At 39.7% G+C, this 20764-nt stretch overlaps 2 protein-coding genes across 2 annotated transcripts in view; both read left to right on the plus strand.

The window, feature by feature from the left end:
• Positions 1–8998, plus strand: part of cadps2 (Ca++-dependent secretion activator 2) — a 289750-nt gene extending 280752 nt beyond the window's left edge. Inside the window, exons 28-29 of the mRNA XM_057837859.1 lie at positions 3032–3136; positions 7960–8998. Of these exons, the coding sequence (XP_057693842.1) occupies positions 3032–3136; positions 7960–8130 (276 nt within the window). The 3' untranslated portion in view covers positions 8131–8998. The remainder of the gene's footprint in view (positions 1–3031; positions 3137–7959) is intronic.
• Positions 8999–10159: 1161 nt separating this feature from the next.
• fezf1 (FEZ family zinc finger 1) lies at positions 10160–18724 on the plus strand. Its single transcript, XM_057837891.1, has 4 exons — positions 10160–11185; positions 13158–13292; positions 13437–13569; positions 14931–18724. Exons 1-4 carry the CDS (start codon positions 10409–10411, stop codon positions 15197–15199), a joined length of 1314 nt encoding a protein of 437 aa, XP_057693874.1. The 5' UTR covers positions 10160–10408; the 3' UTR covers positions 15200–18724.
• The last annotated feature ends 2040 nt before the right edge of the window (positions 18725–20764 follow it).

Here is a 20764-nt window from a genome sequence, read left to right on the forward strand (position 1 = left end):
AGTGTTGATGTGAGGCACATAAACTTAAATACCCTTGCCTAATAGAGTTGTCCACCTATAAACAAATGAACAAAAAACTTGTAACACTTGCTTTTATGTGTACCATCCAACACGTACTGATTAGCAACAGGCTGGCAGCAGTAGTTGTATTAAAAATATTAAAGATCATAATTACAATCATCATTGTAATATCAATAACAAATGCAACAAGTCGTTCCATGCGCCAGATTTTAGGTTTCGTATTACTGGAGCACATACCTTTCATAATGCAGTGGCAGCATGACTACACGAAAGGCCGGGACCCGTGGGACAACCTGAATTTTGGAAGTCTCCCTCCCTCCGATATTACCAGCACCCGTGGTTTGTGGTGCGGAGCATTGAGGCACTGGCTTGGTTCTACATCCGCCTTCATGAAGACAAAATTCCCGTGTTCGTGTATGAAGACACATCCAACTTCGTGGCTGAAGCTACTGGAATGCCTCGGAGCTTCCTGATGGCGTTTCCATCCACTGCCATAGTCAATAAAATATGATAATACAGTGGTACCTCTACATACAAAGTTAATTTGTTCCAGGACCTTGTTTGTAAGTGGAAATGGTCGTATGTCGAGCAGGATTTTCCCATAGGAATACATTACAATTCCTTTAATTGGTTCCACAGCCCAAAAACCTACACTAAATCCTTAACACATTGGCTCCCAAAAACATATAAATACGTTCTATTTTTAATTGTTCCAGTGTCCCAAAGACGTATTTATGTCTTTTACGTTTATTTATTTATTTTTTTTTTCATGAGAGACATTTTTGGGTTCTGATTCAACTCAGCTCCAAAGCACAAAGCTGAAAATCCATTTTAAAGCATTAAAAAAAAATTTAAAAACTGTTCTGTTTTTTAATCAGAAATTGGAAAATTGCTCAAACTAAGCTATTTTCTAATGCTGATTTCTAAAGAATGGAAAAAGATATGAACTTTTTTTACCTGTTGAAAGAAGAGAGTCTAATCTTTCTTTTGGTGGGTTCCATGTTTATATAGCAATAGAGCAGAATTTTCTCTGGGCCTTGCAGAATCAGTCAAAATCTAGTAAAACGACCTGGAGCGAAGGGCCTTGCTCCGGTGAAAATGGCTGGGAGTGAATGAGTTAATAAATACTGCTGGTACTATTACAAATGGCAATTTCACGCAGCAAAGCAAAATAAATTTAAATAAAAATCGGAACAATTTAATAATAATAATTCCTGTAATAATGTAACGAATCAGGTTCTAATGTGGCGGACGTTTTTTTACTGTACTTGAACGCACCGCACCCGAAAGCAGTGATCTTGAGTGTTTCACTTTCAATGTTTTCTTGAGAACACTCTCAACTTTGGTGGTCAGGAGGCGTTTTGTGTTCAATAAGTTGTGAAATAAATGATAAAAACATGACAAAGCTGGCGATTTCTTTGGCGATGTTACTACAATAATAATTGTCAGCTTAATTTATAAAGACTGGCGAACGTTGGTCGGAGGAGGACCGTGGAGATGTATTGTTGAGCCAGTTGCGGGTGCGCACCCCACGCTCATATTTTTCTATAATTTGCATCTTCATTTAGAAGGTAAGCGTTTTTCCTTGTTTCACCACCTGTACCAACCTTTTTTAACTTGTGTTGATTTCTCACACAAGAAAATCCGCCGTGCGTTCGTCTGTGGTGCTGTCATGGCGTGTTTCGAGCATGTCGTCGGATGTAGACTGGCGAGTCAAATTTTACGTCGGATGTCGAAAAGATCGTTTGTCGAAGTGATCGTATGTCGAGGTACCACTGCATTTTACTTGTAGTCACCCTCGGCCACTTCTTTATGTTGTCTTCCCATGTCGAGATGGCAAAAGGATGCGGTATTTCCAAATCGTGGTTTTTCAGGGTTTTTAGTGAGTGATGGCACTCCAGCGTCATTGAAGTCAATAGTAAAAAAAATGGAAACGGAAGTTGTAGGCAGACATAAGGAAGTAAAGCGGAAGTACCTCGGAAACTTGTCTATAGTCTCTTTAGGTAAGCAGTAAATTTACTGCTTCTGAGATGTTTATGACAAGCCAAATATGGATCAATATTGTTTAATCATGGCATGACGTTCCCTTTAGGGCAGCTTCATCTAGTGGATTCCTTGATGAAACCCCAACCAGTACTACAACTATTGAGCCTTATAATGTTGTGCGCCCTTTATATGTAATATGAGTATATGAGTTTTAATGTGCTTTATAGTGCAGAAAACATGGTACATGCTCCTTTGACTATAATGTTCTTTTTTGAATGGGCCCAACACAAAATGGCCAACGGGTGACGATGCCATCCCCATTGCCTTATAGCCCGCATTGGTCATCTAGCCTTTTGTATGTGATATTTATGGGCTAATTCAGCTCTGTCATTGGTTCATCAGCTAAGCTTCCAAATGAAGCGATCGAATGACACTGTATTTGACATCTAGCAGACACTAATTCCGCAAAGCAGTTTGATTGATTGATTTTTTTTTTTTTTTTAAACGGGAGCATATTACTAGAAATGCGGGACAGAATCTCAATTTGTGGGTCTGTCACGCATAGAAGCGGACATCTGTTCACCCGTGATTTATGTAGAATGAACATCTATGTTGATGCAAAAGTTGAAACATGTTTGGTTATTTTTTTTTATGTTCAATATAACACAAATGTAAAACGAATAGGACAAGTATCACTTTTTGCTTTATAGAATCAATTTAAGAAAACTTCCTTGCACATTCAATTTAATTGTCTTCAGATTTTTAGTCATAGCTTATCATGGAATTACATTTTATGTCATGTTTTTAAATGTGACTTGTGAATTTCGCATTGTTTGATTTTGTGAATCGAATCAAAATTGCAATATAGGCCAGAAGAATTGCTGTAGCATTTTTTTCTAAAATCATACAGCCTGTTGATAACCTTGACTCTGCTCAAGTACACTGGTCAGAAATCATTCAAATTTTCTTTATGCTCATGTTGTGTTCCGTATGTGTGTGTTTGCATGTATTTCTGCATGTGCAGCAATGGTACGGTGTTTCAATGAAAGCAGTCTGCGTGTGGTTGGCAGACCGACTGGACCTCCAGCTGCACCTCTACCAGCTCAAGACCCTAATCAAGATTGTCAAGGTATCCAAAACACCGGTTTGTTTCAACTTAGCGTAGACACGCAGCACCACACAACCAATATTGATTTGGATTGCCATCAATGGCCAGGTAGCTTTTTCCTTTTTCCCCTTTTTGTATTGACGTCCAGTAGTCGGACGCCAACAAATAATCGCTGGCATAGCATCCTCTTGACATGAAAAACAGTGGATATCTATCCTTTTAAAATGGCTCTTTTGCATCAGTATATAGCATCAGCACCTATAGTGGGGCAAATAAGTATTTAGTCAACCACTAATTGTGCAAGTTTTCCCACTTGAAAATATTAGAGAGGCCTGTAATTGTCAACATGGGTAAACCTCAACCATGAGACAGAATGTAGAAAAAAGACAGAAAAACACATTGTTTGATTTTTAAAGAATTTATTTGCAAATCATGGTGGGAAATAAGTATTTGGTCAATACCAAAAGTTCATCTCAATACTTTGCTATGTACCCGTTGTTGGCAATAACGGAGGCAAAACGTTTTCTGTAACTCTTCACAAGCTTTTCACTCACTGTTTCTGGTATTTTGGCCCATTCCTCCATGCATATCTCCTCTAGAGCAGTGATGTTTTGGGGCTGTCGTTGGGCAACACGGACTTTCAACTCCCTCCACAGATTTTCTATGGGGTTGAGATCTGGAGACTGGCTAGGCCACTCCAGGACCTTGAAATGCTTCTTATGAAGCCACTCCTTTGTTGCCCTGGCTGTGTGTTTGGGATCATTGTCATGCTGAAAGACCAGCCACGTCTCATCTTCAATGCCCTTGCTGATGGAAGGAGATTTTCACTCAAAATCTCTCGATACATGGCCCCATTCATTCTTTCCTTTACACAGATCAGTCGTCTTGGTCCCTTTGCAGAAAAACAGCCCCAAAGCATAACATTTCCACCCCCATGCTTCACAGTGGGTATGGTGCAATTCAGTATTCTCTTTTTTCCAAACACGAGAACCTGTGTTTCTACCAAAAAGTTCTATTTTGGTTTCATCTGACCATAACACATTCTCCCAGTCCTCTTCTGGATCATCCAAATGCTCTCTAGCGAACCGCAGACAGGCCTGGACGTGTACTTTCTTCAGCAGGGGGACACGCCTGGCAGTGCAGGATTTGAGTCCCTGGCGGCGCATTGTGTTACTGATAGTAGCCTTTGATACTGTGGTCCCAGCTCTCTGTAGGTCATTCACTAGGTCCCCCCGTGTGGTTCTGGGATTTTTGTTCACCGTTCATGTTATCATTTTGATGCTACAGGGTGAGATCTTGCATGGAGCCCCCTAGATCGAGGGAGTTATCAGTGGTCTTGTATGTCTTCCATTTTCTAATAATTGCTCCCACAGTTGATTTCTTAACACCGAGCGTTTTACCTATTGCAGATTCAGTCTTCCCAGCCTTGTGCAGGTCTGCAATTTTGTCTCTGGTGTCCTTTGACAGCTCTTTGGTCTTGGCCATAGTTGAGTTTGGAGTGTGACTGATGGAGTGTCTTATATACTGATAATGAGTTAAAACAGGTGCCATTAATACAGGTAACGAGTGGAGCCTCGTTAGACCTCGTTAGAAGAAGTTAGACCTCTTTGACAGCCAGAAATCTTGCTTGTTTGTAGGTGACCAAATACTTATTTTCCACTCTAATTTAGAAAAAAATTCTTTAAAAATCAAACAATGTGGTTTTCTGTTTTTTTTTTCCACATTCTGTCTCTCATGGTGGAGGTTTACCCATGTTGACAATTACAGGCCTCTAATCTTTTCAAGTAGGAGAACTTGCACAACTGGTGGTTGACTAAATACTTATTTGCCCCACTGTATGTAAGTTTTTTGGCGGGCAAAATATATTAAATAGCAAGTTCCTGTATTTTAAAATGTTTATTTGTTGACGTGCATTGCTTGTGTGGTTGCACAATTGGTGGTTGACTAAATACTTATTTGCCCCACTGTATCTCTCGCTATAACAGGAATCTGCAATTCCGGTCCTCGAGAGCCGCTATCCAGCTTGTTTTCCATGTCTCCCTCATTTGGCACACCTGAATCAAATATTTACGATCATTATCAGGCTGCTGCAGAGCTTGCTGACGAGCTAATCATTTTATTCAGGTGTGTCAAACGAGGGAGACATGGAAAACAAGCTGGATAGTGGCTCTCGAGGACTGGACTTGCAGACCCCTGGTCTATACCGATATATGAATGGAACTTTGTCTGTGTGCATGTCTGTGTTCGTTCCCTATGGACTCCAAAACGGCTGGGCGGATTTTGACGAAATTTTACACAGTTGTACTTTATTTCTGGATGTGTTCTGAGATGGGTTTGATCTCTATAGGAATCCATTTAGTGCGGAAAATTAATTTGAAACTCCAAAACCTAAATTAGCATAGAAATGCGACCTGATTATGGAGGCGATAGCACCATCTTTTGGACAAAAGGCGCATATCTTGCGATTCCAATGTTGCAGTTGGCGTTTAAACTTTATGCATTCATGTACAAATTTAATTGTACTGTGATGATACGTTGTGGCTATTGGTACTCCACAACAAGACACTGGATTTAAAAAAAAAAAAAAAAAGTTAATTTTCTCTGAATATTAAAAAGGGATTCATTTCAGCCTTATCCCTTAAGGGCCGTGTACATGGTGACACTGCAACACCAAGACGCAACGATTGCGTTGCGGAATGGCGTTGCCTTTACATGGTGATGGCGAAAACAGAAGACGAAGACGCGAACTTTCGATTCCAGTCTCCAAAGCAGAATGATTCGATTGTAGGGATTGCTTCGCAACCATATGAACAGAACGCGCTCGCTCCGATGACGTCAGCACTCGCTCTGAGAATATGACACATTTCATGTTTGCATTTACATGGTTCCATCTTCATTCGAATGTTGTAGCAATTCTATGTGAAAATGATGTAGTATTCGTGCCAGGCTCTAGGGGCAGTGCAGATTTACAAGGCGACAGCCAATGATGCACTACCTTGACAACAACCTCCTCAGCCCGGAAGACAACATGCCCGCCCATTCAAAGCAATGTTGTCAACGCATTTTTTTCTTTTGCTTCAAAAGGCACAAAAACGCAAACATAAACTATATTTAAATTAAAAATACTATAAAAATAATAAATTAAAGCCTACTTTCCAACATGTTTGGTGTTTTGAATATTTGCTAGCAGCGACTGCGCATGCTTAAAGTGATGTGTGCGAGTGCTGACGTCATCGGAGTGAGAGCGTTCCATTCATACGGTTGCGTAGCAATCCCTGCAATCGAATAGTTACGCTTTGGAGGCTGGAATCAAAAGTTTGCATCTTCACCTTACATTTTCTTGCCATCACCATGTAAAGGTGAGGCCATTCCACAACACAATCATTGCGTCTTGGTGTCACAGCATCACCAGGTAAATGGCCCGTCTGACAAAGGACAAGCAAGCTTTTTAGGCGCTACAGCAGCAGCCGAGATGTCTAACAATCCATGGCTCGATTTAAATGGATCTTCTGTAGTGGCATAAAATATCTTCTGACAATAGTATTTAATTGGTATTAACATGAAAAAAATTGCCTTCATACAAACTTAGTTTTTGGAATGCTAACACAAAGCCAATGATACATTTGCCTTGGAGAACAAGAGTGTTTTCACAACATCATCACGATATGCCGGGGAGCGAAATTAAATGAAAACTGCATGTCATTGTTTTTTTCTTAACGAAAAACATGGAACTCTTTTGTCCCCCCAAAAATCCATTAAAAGTCTCCTCGTTAGAAAAGCCACAGGGTTCATGTGGAAAGGAAAAATTTGTGCCTCATCGTCCGAAAATTGCGGTAATTTACAAGTAATTGGATAGTTCGTCATTGTTTAACAGCTAATAGCAGATTATGAAATTAATCCTGTTTATCAATTGATCATCAATTCATCGTTTAACGACCTTATTTGACTTTAAATTATCCTTATCCTCTGGATTTCAACCTCTCAAACCGCAAATATTTTTAGAGTTTTCTTGTCCTCTGTGAACACAGACCATTATCATTCTTTTTAAACAAGTAACTGGATAGTTTGTCATTGTTTAACAGGTACTAGCAGATTATGAAATTAATTCTGTTTATCAATTGATCATCAATTCATCGTTTGACGACCTTATTTGACTTTAAATTATCCTAATCCTCGGCATTTCAGCCTCTCAACAGTAACTATTTTTAGATTTTTCTTGTCCTCTGTGAACACAGACCATTATCATTCTTTTCAAACAAAATAAAACTTTTGTATGGATCTACGTCTACCTTGAAAAAGAATGGTCAACAATTGTTAGCAATTTTCTGAAAGTGTTATGGACTAAACGAAATATGAATCCTTATAAAATTTATATTTACCTCTGCCAGAAGATGAAATACACGAAAAGAGAGATTTTGCGTTCGGTTCTGTATGTCTGTTTTATTGTTTGTATATTTCTGCTCAAGATAATTCAAAAACGAAAAAAGGGATTATTATCAAACTTGCAGCATATGTTTGAAATATGAAAAGTCACAGGAATCAGAAATTTAATTTCTGGAGGTCTGCTCTCTGAGTATGTTTTGTGATATAAGAAGATGGTGTTTTAAAATGTTTTATCGGATGAACCCAAAAAATATTTTCAATTTACTTATTACATTGCAACCCTAGAAATCTTTCACTGGAATTTTCCAGTTCAATTGTTATGTAATTTTACTATAAGTAGTACTTTCTTGTTTTTATTCCAGTTTTGTGACATATTCAATTTTGGAATCAGTGTGATCCCAGTCATGATGCTAAGTGTCAAAACAAGTCAACCCCTCATTCTGTCATATTCCCATCTGCAGAAGAGCTACCGTGACTTCCGTCTTCAAGGCGTCCTGGAAGGGACACTGAACAACAAAAGCTACGAGACTGTCTACAACCGTTTGACGGTGGAGGAAGCCACACTGGCCGTCAAGGCAGGACACAGCCTAGAAGGTGTTAGTATGCGGGACAGCGACCAGGAGGACGATTGAACACTCCGCTCAGCGCCGCTCCTGTTGTGCAACCTTGAAACGTGCAAGAGCTGAGCTAATGTAGCATCCTTCTTGTTGTAGTGTGGCTAATGCTAATAAGCTAAGCGATGTGGTTGCTAGGTAGAAAGGGTGGATATAAAAAGTCTGCACACCGTTGTGCCATTCACTTAAAACAAACAAATGCCTGTCTTCAAGTATTTAATGATGTCAGTTGAACGTTGTTGCTAAAAAATAATAATAATACAAAAAAAAAAAAAAAAAAAAAAGTCAACTGTCACTTGGATGTTTAAAATCATCCACTTGGACAAATTGGCGGCTCCTTCAAATAGACTGCACATAGAATGTTCACTTTTGAGCCTATTGAGAGCCTGTTGGTTCACCTAAACAGCAACATCTCAACACTCAGATGAATTATGTGAAGCCTTTAGCAAGATGACTTCTGGAATACGCCCCCTTGTGGGCGATTGCGCCATTTTCATTGGCTGCTTTTGATGACACTAGACGTCTTAATTATTTTTGACTGGTTCATTCTTTCATGCCTGCCTCCACCAGTCAAAATGGATTGGACGTCTGGTGTCGTCAATGACAGCCAATGAGTTACAAGACATCTATCATATGTTCTTGGCTGTGTAGTGCGATAATATTCATTATTGTGTACGTGTGAGTCAGTCGTGACAGGATTTGATTACTTCTTAAATTATTGGTCATGATTATGGTATTTGTTGTTTTTTCATCTTGTATTGTTTGGAATATGTTTTTTTATTGTTATTGAAATTGTGCTAAAGTTTGCTTGTGATTTTGTCTCCTAGAAAGAAAATGTATAGCTGCTATATTTCAAAATGATGATATTCTGCGTAGGTGTTGTGCAATAAAGATGTTTTAAAAGCAGCTGTTTGTCAAGTGATGTTTAAGCATAAAAAGATTGACAGGTGAAGTCATACTGTTCACACATGATTCCTAATAGAAAAACTGACTCACGTAAATGACAGTGTACTGTAAAAAGGGTGCTGTCTGAAGATGTTAACAAATAGCTAATTATGAGTTATATGGTGATTTTTTGTAAAGGTAAAATCACAATGAAAAATTCAAATTTTCGAGTGTTAGGTATTTCTGCACATGCATTCAATATTCAGATGAAAATGGCATTTTGGGGATTCTTTTTAGCTGGTTAAAATCTCGAGGGGTAAATGTATGTCAAGATTGATATTACTTTTTTTTTTTTTTTTTTTTTTTTTTTTGCCAAGTGAGACAAAAAAAAAATCCTTCCGTGAATATAAACTTTATATGTCTAAAAATATTTTAAATTCTATAGAAGTATTCGTTTCATAATATATTTTGAATATTGAATTGTGGCATTATTTGATCTACGCATTGAAGTTTGTTTTGTCTGACTTGAAAGAATGTATTTGATTGTTATCAGGCAGAGAAAATCTTTTATTGCGTCTAGGATTTTTTTTTCTTACTAAACTAAATTACATTTGAAAATAAACTGTCAAATAATTCCCTTCCAGATTCCTCCAAATTTTGGAGATAACTGACCATTCATATTTGCATAGCATAATATGGCTTGCGGACCCGCGAGGTGCATCTAACCCGTCTACTTTGCATATTACATGCATGATACTCTGATCAAAAATCCTCAAGTTTTAATTATTGACTAGAAAATGTTGAAACGGTTCCGTGTGTCTCAAAATGCAGTGCTATAACGCTAAATAAAAATGGTATTTGGCCGTGATACACGTTGAATGTAGAAATAGTTTGACGTGATGATTTTTTAGAGGCATCTCTAAAGTGGCCTCCCAGCCAGGTCCGCAGAAGGTGGCAACTTACGCGAGTCACGTGCTTCTTGCCTACACGCGGGTCCGAGCGTAACCCGATTTGAGGGCCTGCTGACGTCACGCGGAGGCACAAGGGGTCTCGAGAGCAGCAGTCCTTCACTCGACTGCGCGTCCCGCCGCGTTACGTACCTCCTCTTCATCCTCTTCTTCCTCATCTTCTCCTCCTCCTCCTCCTCCCGGTGCGCGTCAACGCCAGGAAGGCGAACCGCAGCACCCGATCTGCTCGGGTTCCACTCGTCGCGCGCGCTAACGATCCGAGAGACCGCGGGGTCCCGGCTCTCCGCACGCCGCCATCGAGCGCCAATAAGCGGGCGCAGAGTGGGAGGGGTCGGGCGAGAAGGGGGGGGCTCGTCCGTTCCCCGGACGGGCGGGCGGGCGATGGTGACCCTCCCGGCGGGCCGCTGAGTGACGACGCTCGGCTCCCCGCCTTCAGGCGCCCCATGCAGGACGCGCGCCGTGGCGTGCTGGGCGCGCCCCCGGCCGCCGGGGGCCAGGCCACCACGCCGGTCTCCTCTACCTCCTCCTCCTCGCACTCCAAATCGCTGGCCTTCTCAATCGAGCGGATCATGGCCCGGACGCCCGAACCCAAGGCGGTGCCTTTGCCCGGATGGTTCCGCCCGGCGGCGGCGCCGGCGTCTGGGTTGCCCGACGTGTGTCCGTCCTCGCTGCACTGTATGATTCCGCTGGTTCCGCTCGGTTACGCGGACGCGACTGCCCAGCACCGGCTCGCCCTGCACGGCGGCCTGGACTCAATAGCGGCGGCGGACGTCCCACCCGCGACGGCGACGGACCTTCTCGGGTTCGGACTCAATGAACCTGCCCGAAACCAGTCGGACGGCGGTCGCTACAAACTGTTCCGGCCCCGCGTTGTCACTCAGTCGTCGTTCCCATCCAGAGGCACCGTGTGCTACCTGAACTGCGGGAGCGGAGCCGGTGGCGGAGCCGGTTCCGGGGACGCCGCTTCGGCTGGGCTCCTTAACCTGCACCCAATGGCATCCTATCTGCTGGCCGGCAGGCACAAGCCGGGGCCGTTGCCCTACCAAGCAACGCAGAACCAACTGCAGAACCTGATTAAGGAGCGAGACTTTGGGGAGAAGCTTCTCAAGAACTCCACCTCCTCCGCAGCCGTGGCGGCGGCCGCGGCGGCGGCGGCAGCGGCGGCGGCGAGACTTGGAGGAAGCAAACCCAAAGTGTTCACCTGCGAAGTCTGCGGAAAAGTACTTAGCTTCTTTTTCATCCGTCTTTTGCGGTTGTTCTCGCTCTAATAAAATTGAAGAGGGTTTACATGGATTACATTGCTCGATTTCAATTCGCCTTCTACACATTTTTCTGCACCGTTTGCTTAATAATTAAAGTCTATTTATGCGGTAATAACGAATTACACAAAATTCATTTTACTTATGTTTTATATTTGAATTGCACTCATCGATATCTAAATTCGTGTTATTTCAGTGACAAAAAAAAAAAAAAAACGACGTTGTTCATGATTTATTTTTTAATTTTATTATTACAAGGCCACACTGATTTTGGTTTGAATATTACAAGGCCACTCTGAGTGTGGTTTGAAAATGCTCGGGGAGAAACGCGCGGGGGGGGGGGAATTATAGAAATGTAGAATAACCGTTAATCGTGTTTTAAGATAAATGTTTTAATTGTTGCTGCTGTTTGAAAATCACGTTTGTGTATAATAACAATTTTATCATGTGTATTTAGAGACATTTAAATAGGGTTAACATGAGTTATTATTCTAAATGTTAAATGTCAAAATTGTATTTATATAGCCATTTACAAAAACTTGAGAGGTCCCTAAAGTGATATACAACGAAGCAAAATATAGTACATGATCAATAAAAGGCAGGAAAAGCAAAACATTATTTTAAAATGACCTATTAAACAAATGACTTGAAAAAATATATGAAATGTCATAAACCATGACAAACATGTTTGCAAATGTTTTAGACGCGGTTAAAATATTTCAAAATGCATAAAATTATGTTTTCAATTTTTTTTCCGACGTGCATCACGTTATTAGCACGTATACTTTTTTCTTACATTATCTATTGCATTTGCGTCTATAGTTTTTCGTGGTTTTAAAAATGAGGTGTAAAATAATTGAAACGTCACAAATCATATCGTTTCAACAAAATTTGAAATGTTATTGGTGTTGCCTTACCTTAATTATTTGTTTAAATAAATATTTATCAATTCAATCATGTCAACATTTCAACCATGTCAAACTATTTGGGACTGTCTGATAAAAGTTTTTTTTTTTTAAACATACAGTATCAAGAGAAACGTTAAAGGTATTTTAAAAACGAAAAGAAAAAAAAAAATTGGACATGATTGTAGAGTGGAACGTTGTCTTACTTAATCATGTCCAATATGATTCTTAAATGTGTATTTAGACATGCTTGATGAAAATTAAAGCGGCCTTTTAAAATACATTTTTAGACAGAATAAAATGATTCAGCTTAACAGAATGCACTTTTGAGTAAAACTTATTGAAAGTGCTAACTATACCATGTCGGTTTTTAAGACATCTTGCCTCATATGCTATTTTGAAAAATGTAGTATTTAACACTCTCAAGACCAGTCGTGGTCTCGAAACCACATTTTGTTGTTTTTGGTCTCTGCCTCGACTCGACTCCCAAAAAGTCTTGGTCTTGTCTCAATCTTGGACGACCCGGGGTCTCAAAAGGACGAAGAGGAGGGGTTTTTCCTTCGGTTGAGACCAGGTCTTCAAATTCGTTATTGTTATTTTTAGCATAGAGTAAAAAAATGTTTTGAAAATACATTCGTTATGTTTTTTAGTATCCCACAAATATATGTTGTTGTTGTGTTTTTTCTTTTTTTTTTTTTTGTACTTTTTTTTTTTTTTTTTGTCTTGTCTCATCTCGACTCCCAAAAGTCTCGGTGAGAGCTAGAGAGTCGTCTTTTGATCTCAGATGTGGTCTTGAGCACAAAACGAGGAAATAATGTTAGAACTCATTGTAAATTAAATGTGTAGTTTCAGCCTTGAAGTCAGATTTTTTCCAAATCCTATTTTTAGACGACGATGATGAATTCCTTAATTGAAAAAAATAGAGCGATGAAAAGAAAAGCCCAAGTGCTTTAGAAGGCGCTTCAATCATAATTAGTTTTCGTGTCATGATTATACGCCGATGCGTAATTGTGTTCGTGTGTTTTCAGGTGTTCAACGCGCACTACAACCTGACCCGCCACATGCCTGTGCACACGGGGGCGCGCCCGTTCGTCTGCAAAGTCTGCGGAAAAGGCTTCAGGCAGGCCAGCACGCTCTGCAGACATAAGATCATACACACTCAGGTAATGCACATGACTCGTACTTTTAAGTATTTTCATTCCTTCTTCTTTAAAATTAAATAAAATTAAATTTTATTCCCAATAAATATAAGCAGCATGTTCTGTTCTGATGTACAGTGCTGAAAAAAAGTGATGTGTGTTTTGCAGGAAAAGCCTCACAAATGCAGCCAATGCGGCAAAGCATTCAACCGCAGTTCTACGCTAAACACACACACGCGCATCCATGCCGGCTATAAACCTTTCGTGTGCGAGTTCTGCGGGAAAGGATTTCACCAGAAAGGTAACCAATCAATACATATACGGTAAAGCATGCAGCATTTGCGCTCGGTCCAAATTACATTTAGATTACAAAGCTGTAAGTAACAAGGTTTTATAATGATCATGTGTCATTTAGAACCATGTATTATTAGATATTATGATATTATACAAAAACAGAGGGAATCATTTGTATTCTCAAGTGAACATAAATTAATCTATTATCCATGCCACTTGTCCTCACAGGGGTGCTAGAGTCTATCTTAGCTGACTGTGGGCAGGAGGCGTATTTTAATTCAACACTAGGTGCTTTGCATTACAAAATATGTGGGGGAGAAAAAGAAGAGCCAATGGTATTTGTATGCAGTCACTTTTTTAAAATTCACATCTACTCTGTTTTGCATTCTTCTTTACCTCTCATCACTTCCTCTGGTGAGTGTTCGGACGCGTGTTGGGATCAAGCACAATTAGCTCCTATTGAATGACTGGCAACATTATTGTTGAGGCTTGTCATTATCGATATCATGAGAATAATTGGAACAATGAAAAATAATTTATTAGATATAAAATGACAGGAATAGTAATGAATAAAAACAACTCTGTGAACATACACTTTTTACGACATTGTCATCATAGTCATCACCACCCAAAAATACTGGACATTGATTTTGGTCTGTATAGCAAATCACAACATTCCAAAATGTAGCTGGAAGTTTGTCTTGTTTGTTGAAGCCTTTGGGTGCTTGTGCGCATAGTTAACAATTGTCCAGCAACTGGGGACAAGCATCAACGCTGGTCTAAATGGCTATTCTTTCTCTATCCGAGGCACTTTCTGAGAACCGAAGTATGCTATGCAAAAGTGAATGTAGCATATCCGAAAGTGTTTTGGTCCCGCGTTACTTAGCTGCCAAAGCAGTCGATGGGCCGGACTCAGCTGTTGGGTAGTCAAATTTAAGGGTCAATGCTTGACACAGTGCATCATAAGATGTGAGCAGTTTGACACTGGAACCAAGCCCTCACATTCTAGCTGGATTTTGAGTTAAATCTTGTCAGTTTTGGCACCTGGGCATCTTTGTAAAAGCGAATCAATCACTTTGAAGTAGGTCCAAGTGTTGTGGGTGTCATTAGGCCGGGTTCGTCCTACAGTATTTGAGTGTGATGACTTTATTCTATCTACTACAGTACTACAAAACTGGTGTATATTTTTAAAAAATGATACAGTGGTAAATTCCTAGCACAAACAGTCAAAGTATAAACAATCTCATAAAAGTCTGTAATATAAGAAGGAAAGATCCTTATTGTACCGATGAATTATTGTCAACTAAAGCTTGTGTCATTTTTATTCATTCATTCATTTATTTATTTATTTATTTTGATTCTTTGCAGGAAACTACAAGAACCACAAGCTGACGCACAGTGGCGAGAAACAGTTCAAGTGTTCCATCTGCAGCAAAGCCTTCCATCAAGTGTACAACCTCACCTTCCACATGCACACACACAACGACAAGAAACCCTTCACCTGCGCCACTTGCGGCAAAGGATTCTGCCGGAACTTTGACCTCAAGAAACACGTCAGGAAGCTGCATGACCATGCCGCCGCCGTTGCTCCCTCACGGACTGCCACGCCGCCACCCATCAGTTTGCAGCACCCGTGAGGCCCTCATCCGTCGAGGCTTCCTTCTCAACTCCTTTTCAACTGGCAAAAAAAAGAAAAACCCTAAAGTCTTGCGTTCCGCCTCAAGGTGTTTGACCAAACAAAAATTAGAAAATGAAAGATAACATCATTACATTATTTTCAGCACTTGACAATTGTCCCATATACAGTACAACATTTATCATTTTACCTCTGCATTAAGGAAGTATTCCATTAATCATTTTAGCCATAATCTTCTAATTATTAATAATGGTCTCTTTGCACAAACACTCCCCTTCTGTCCAAAAGCTGCTTGGTCATATAGTTCCTTATCCCCTGTTCACAAGACTCGCACAGAGTAACCAACGAAGTCGTTCATCGTCTTTGAAAATCCTTGTCTCGAGCACCATGCATCAATTTAGAGAAGGTTTTTAATATGTACGCGTCCTCCTGGTACATTATAGTTGCTTTATTCATTGCACGCTGGCCATGGTTAGCACTGCCCCGTTTTTATATCAAGGGTTCAATCCTGACCTTCCTGTGTGGAGTTTTCATGTTCTCGACGTTCTTGCGTAGGTTTTCTCCGGGTACTTTGGTTTTCACCCATACTGATTGAACACTCTAAAGTCTCCCATACTTTATTCTCGAAAAGTACTACTTGGCAGCGGTGAAAGGGAAACAGTAAAAGCAAAAATCCTTAGCAGATATGACATCATGGCATTCTGTATAAAGAGTCCATTGCCAAATTTGTTTATCATTCATTCATTTTTCCCTAGTATTAACTGGTATTTCTGTCAATCTTGGCATTCCATGAAAAACAAGTTTCATTGTCAATTTTCAATTGCTAGTTGAAAAGGGAAAGAATAATTAAGACTTGGATTAACCATGCCCGCTTCCTGATGTTTTTTTTTTTTAACTAACCGGTATATGACCTTCACTACGCTTTCAATCAGAACTTTTTTGTAAGGAGACATCTTTGAACTTGATTGACTGGCTAACCCAAAAAATATTAGCAAAAAGGTGCACTGGTTGGAATTCATGGACTTTCTGGATTTCCTTACCAGCCCTATGGAGCGCATGGGTCTGAAACATTCTTGGACTTATCAAATGTACAGCATCCCTCGAAAAGGTGTTATTTCAGTCTGCAAAAATCCCTTTAGATCTACATTTAAATTCCTACTTCCTTCCTGATCGATTTGAAAGACCAGATACCTAAATTTTTTACAAACATACCACTGATTTGAGTCGTTACTATATGGTTGTAGTTCGGGTATTTTTAGTTCGTAGAACTCAAAAAGATACAATTACTGTATGATATGCTTAGAGACAGAGAACATACATGAAAGGTTCCTCGGCCTCTGAAAAGTCCCATACCTCTACTCTGACAGTGTCTTTTTTTGATATCCATTAATTATACCTTAACTAAAATTTCGCACTAAAATTTCCTCCCCAAAAAAATTTGTAATTCTCTTTTCCGATTGACAAATGCTGGTAATTCCAGGAATATTTGGATCTTGTATGTGCTTGTACTTTCTTGAACACAAAATTTCTAACAGGAGTTACAGCTTCAACTCCAAATGTACTAGCCAACCCTCCTTGGTAAGGTTTTCTTTTATGATCTAAATATTACCCCAGAACAAAAGGTCCCTTCAGTGGAAAAGCGGGACAAGATATACTGTACGTGGTGATAAGCACTGCTGTAAGATTGTTTTTTTAAAGGCCTAAAATAATTCCAGCTTTTTCATGATCGGTGAATAGATGACAGATGTTCTAGTGGTATTAATTATTTCTCTAGTTCCTAAACGGTTCTTGCTACACAAAGTATACGTATGTTCAATACTGCTGACACCATCCCAAAGGTTCATGGACCTCTAAAGAGTACTGCGCCCCTAGCACGAGCGTCCTACGGCCTGTAGTACCCACCCCAGAAGTTTCAGGGTAAAAACCTTGCTATGGAAATTCACTAAAAAATTGAAATGGTGTTTTTTTTACTGGTGGACTTGATTGACAGACATAGATTGCCTTCTGATTGCACTGAGAGCAAATTGTGGACAAAAATGCTAATATATAAAGGAACATGTTTAAGAAATTCCTTGTCCTGCTGCCTTTTGCAAAGCTGCACTTCCACCTACAATTCCCAGATCATTTTTGTTCCATGTACTTGCATCCATTGGTCCAAACAGCATCTCCGTCCTTTATCCCGCGTGCAACTGCACTGTTTGATTCTGTTTTGTTTGAACTGTTAATATAATAAATGTCGTTGTTGTTGTTCCCAAAGACGAATCCAGTTTTGATTGGCTATTACTTGTGATTTTGAAGCCCCCTTAATGCCCTAAACTGAAATTTACTTTACTTACAAAAAATATTTGTGATTGCTAGATGTCAGGGGTCCTCAAATACAAATCTTGAAGGTCCACAATTGTTTTTTTCATATAAGCGTGGGTCCATTTATTAATGTTGTGTCAAGCACAAGGCAGGTCGAAGGTGGTAAAGGTGGTTTTCTTTTGACCAAACAAAAATAAAATCACATTCTGATTAAATAAAAATAAATTGACAAAACATTTTGACTTAAAATAAATATTTAAAAAAACATGCAAGTACAATATTTACACTTGTACATTAAATAATTGACAAGATCCGTCATTAAGGTGCATATAAAATAATTATTGACCCTAACTTTAACTGTAAAACACTGCTCAATGAGAGAAATGGTACTTGGGGGTCACAAAGCTGTTTACTTACATCATCAGACAGTACTTCAGTGAGTCTTGTGGTTGATGAATCTGGGAGTGAGATTTGATTTTTGTTGTCGTTTCCTCCTTTTCCTTTGAACGTTGCTGCTATTACTGCTATGCACTCTTTTATTATTTCTCCATCAGAGAACGGCTTCTTATGTTTCACCAACACTCACGACACTCTGAGAGAGCACTCCGTTGGAATTTGTTGTTGTGTCATAGATTTAACAATAACCTTGCTTGACTCTTGATATGACTGCTCCAACCTGTTAATTTCTTGCCTTCTCACTTCTGATTTGGGAAGAACCTTCTCTTCAAAAAGCTGTGCTCTTTAACATAATGGCGTTTCACATTTTCACTTTAACAGTACAATTGTCTTTAAGCATATTAGGCACATAGGTTTGGTGCTTGCAGTTGGTAAAATGGATGCATAGTTGTCCGTTCATTCCTCATTGAAACGGCAATTTTCGTTGACTACTTTTCTTCTCTTGCTCAACTTTGAGCATGACATTTTGTTAGATTCGGTCTTCCACGGGTGGCATTTATACAAACACATTGCAAAGTGCCGGGCGCGACTCGTGTTTGACACTGCTGCGGTCGGTCCACTCTACGCATCCACGCACGCTCTCTCAGCCAATCAGCGCATCCATGCTCACTCTCTCAGCCAATCAGCGCATCGTTGTCATGGAGATAACAACAGAAGTCGGAACATGGAAGATATTTGACTAATAATGAAACAGAATGTAGCGTATAGCGATAGATTGGCGGTTCATACAAATAATATATGTTAAAACAAACTATTTTTTTTCTTTTTTTTTTTTAAAAGAGCCATTTGCTCTGGGTCCGCAGAGAGGTGTGTCATGGTCCGGTCATGGACCCCGGTCCGCTAAATGAGGACCCCTGGCTATATGTCATAAAAATGTAGATATGTTTCTATTACATTTTTATCAATTTCTTCAGTCAGATGTTAACACAGTGATTGTTAACATTATGTTTAAGTCAAACTTTTCTGGTTATTCCTCAAATTTCCATCAATATTTGGACGAAATGATGGCCCATTCCTATGAATATAATGCATATGCACAGGCATTAGAAGTGATATGCAAGTACACATGCGAATCAGATTTCTTGTTACATTGCACTTGTGAACCACATCTAGTGAAGGTTGCAACTTGCTGCTAATATTAATGTGTCAAGTCTGTTGTCACAACTGATAACACTGGAAGAGCCAATTTAAAAAAAAAGCCAACCTAGGTATTGGGTTATTGCAGAATTACAGGGTATTTTACAAGTTCCAACCATTCAAATTTGAAATAATCTACTGACAAAATACTAAAACAAGCCGTTTCTGAGTAAAATTACGAGTCATGAGACCCAATCTGATATATGATAAACACTTTACTTAACATACTGTATGTGATCATTTTAATAAAATTATAGAATAAAAAAAATATATATAATAATGTCATACAAAGAAATAAACATGCATGACTTGCCAAGGGCTCCTTCCCAGCTCCAAAGTCCCAGCTTACCTGTGTGAAATTTGCATGTTCTCCCAACCCCGTGACTTTGTTTTCTAAAAAAAAAAAAAAAAAAAAAACACATGCATGCAAACCAGTTCAAAGTGTACCTTGCCTCCTGCTCTTTGTTAGCTGGGATAACCTCCAGCACCCCCGCAGCCCTCGGGAGGATATGCAGTTCAAAGTATGTAAGAGGCATGCAAAGCTAACTGAACACTGCAAATTGTCCTTAGCTATGAGCAAGAGAGTGAATGTTTGTTTGACTCTGCCCTACAGTGTTTTGCACATTTTAAATAGAAATTATGCATAAACACTGCTATACAGTATCCGTATTATACTCACAATGTAAAACCACCTTACACTCGAGTGTTAGGTTTTGTGTTTGTTTCTTCCTAGTGTGACTTGTCCCGTGATTGCCCATTGATTTCACCTGTTGTGCCTGTTCCTAGTGTAACCCCCAATCTGCATCCTCCTGTGTCACCCACCTGCTCCTCCTTGACTCCTTACCCTGTGTCTGTGTCTGTATAAGCTCCCCGTTTTTGTTGAGTCTTGTCGCGACATTGTCCACATTCTGGTCAGTATTAATTCTCGTCCATCCAAACCCTCGTGCTCTAAGTTTTTTGATAACCAGTACTTTGTCAGTAACCGGAGTTTTGTTTGCCTCTGTGCTTTCTTTGGATCACCACAGTCTTTGGTTTGTACTTTGTTTTTTGTTGGCTTTAATTAAATAATTTTTGCACCGTTTATCTGCCTCGCCTCCCTTTCCCTGCATTTGGGTCCACACCACCTGCCTGCCCGCGCTACTTGACATCGAGCATCACACATAACACACTGATCCACATGGTTATTATTTATGAACCAGAACACATACCGGTAAATGCAGCGTTCCTTGAACAATGTTTTTTTTTTCTCAGCACAAAGTTATCAATATGAACTGTTATTATTACTGTAACTGTTATTATTACTATAACCTATTACATAGCCGCATTAAGCCAAAGAAACACACACAAAAAATGAATTCCGGTGAGAGAAAAATAAAAATGACAGAACTGAAGAATCATTCATCCAAAGAGCATGAGTGCCCTCTAGTGGAGAAAATAGTTCCTAGTTTAACCCTTGTGCAGTATATTTTTTTTATACCTCTCGCAGTATTGGGGATGAAGTCTGGCGCCCTCTTGAGGGTGTGATAACAAAGTCATTTCTGAATATTTTTTTACTTGCGACGTCTCAAAATGTTCACTAGCATCAGACCTATCCATACGTATATAGTTTTTATTTATTTATTTATTTTGGATGCCCTCTATGGACAATAAAAGCAATAGTGTGCTATGA

This window comes from Corythoichthys intestinalis, chromosome 5 (genome assembly GCF_030265065.1).
Source record: "Corythoichthys intestinalis isolate RoL2023-P3 chromosome 5, ASM3026506v1, whole genome shotgun sequence".
Classification (NCBI taxonomy): Eukaryota; Metazoa; Chordata; class Actinopteri; order Syngnathiformes; family Syngnathidae; genus Corythoichthys; species Corythoichthys intestinalis.

Excerpts from the sequence above, each read along its gene's own strand:
- fezf1 (XM_057837891.1), top strand. The coding sequence starts at position 10,409 with ATGCAGGACGCGCGCCGTGGCGTGCTGGGCGCGCCCCCGGCCGCCGGG. Across the intron at positions 11,186-13,157 it reads CCTGCGAAGTCTGCGGAAAA|GTGTTCAACGCGCACTACAA; the intron begins GTACTTAGCTTC and ends GTGTGTTTTCAG. Across the intron at positions 13,293-13,436 it reads ATAAGATCATACACACTCAG|GAAAAGCCTCACAAATGCAG; the intron begins GTAATGCACATG and ends TGTGTTTTGCAG.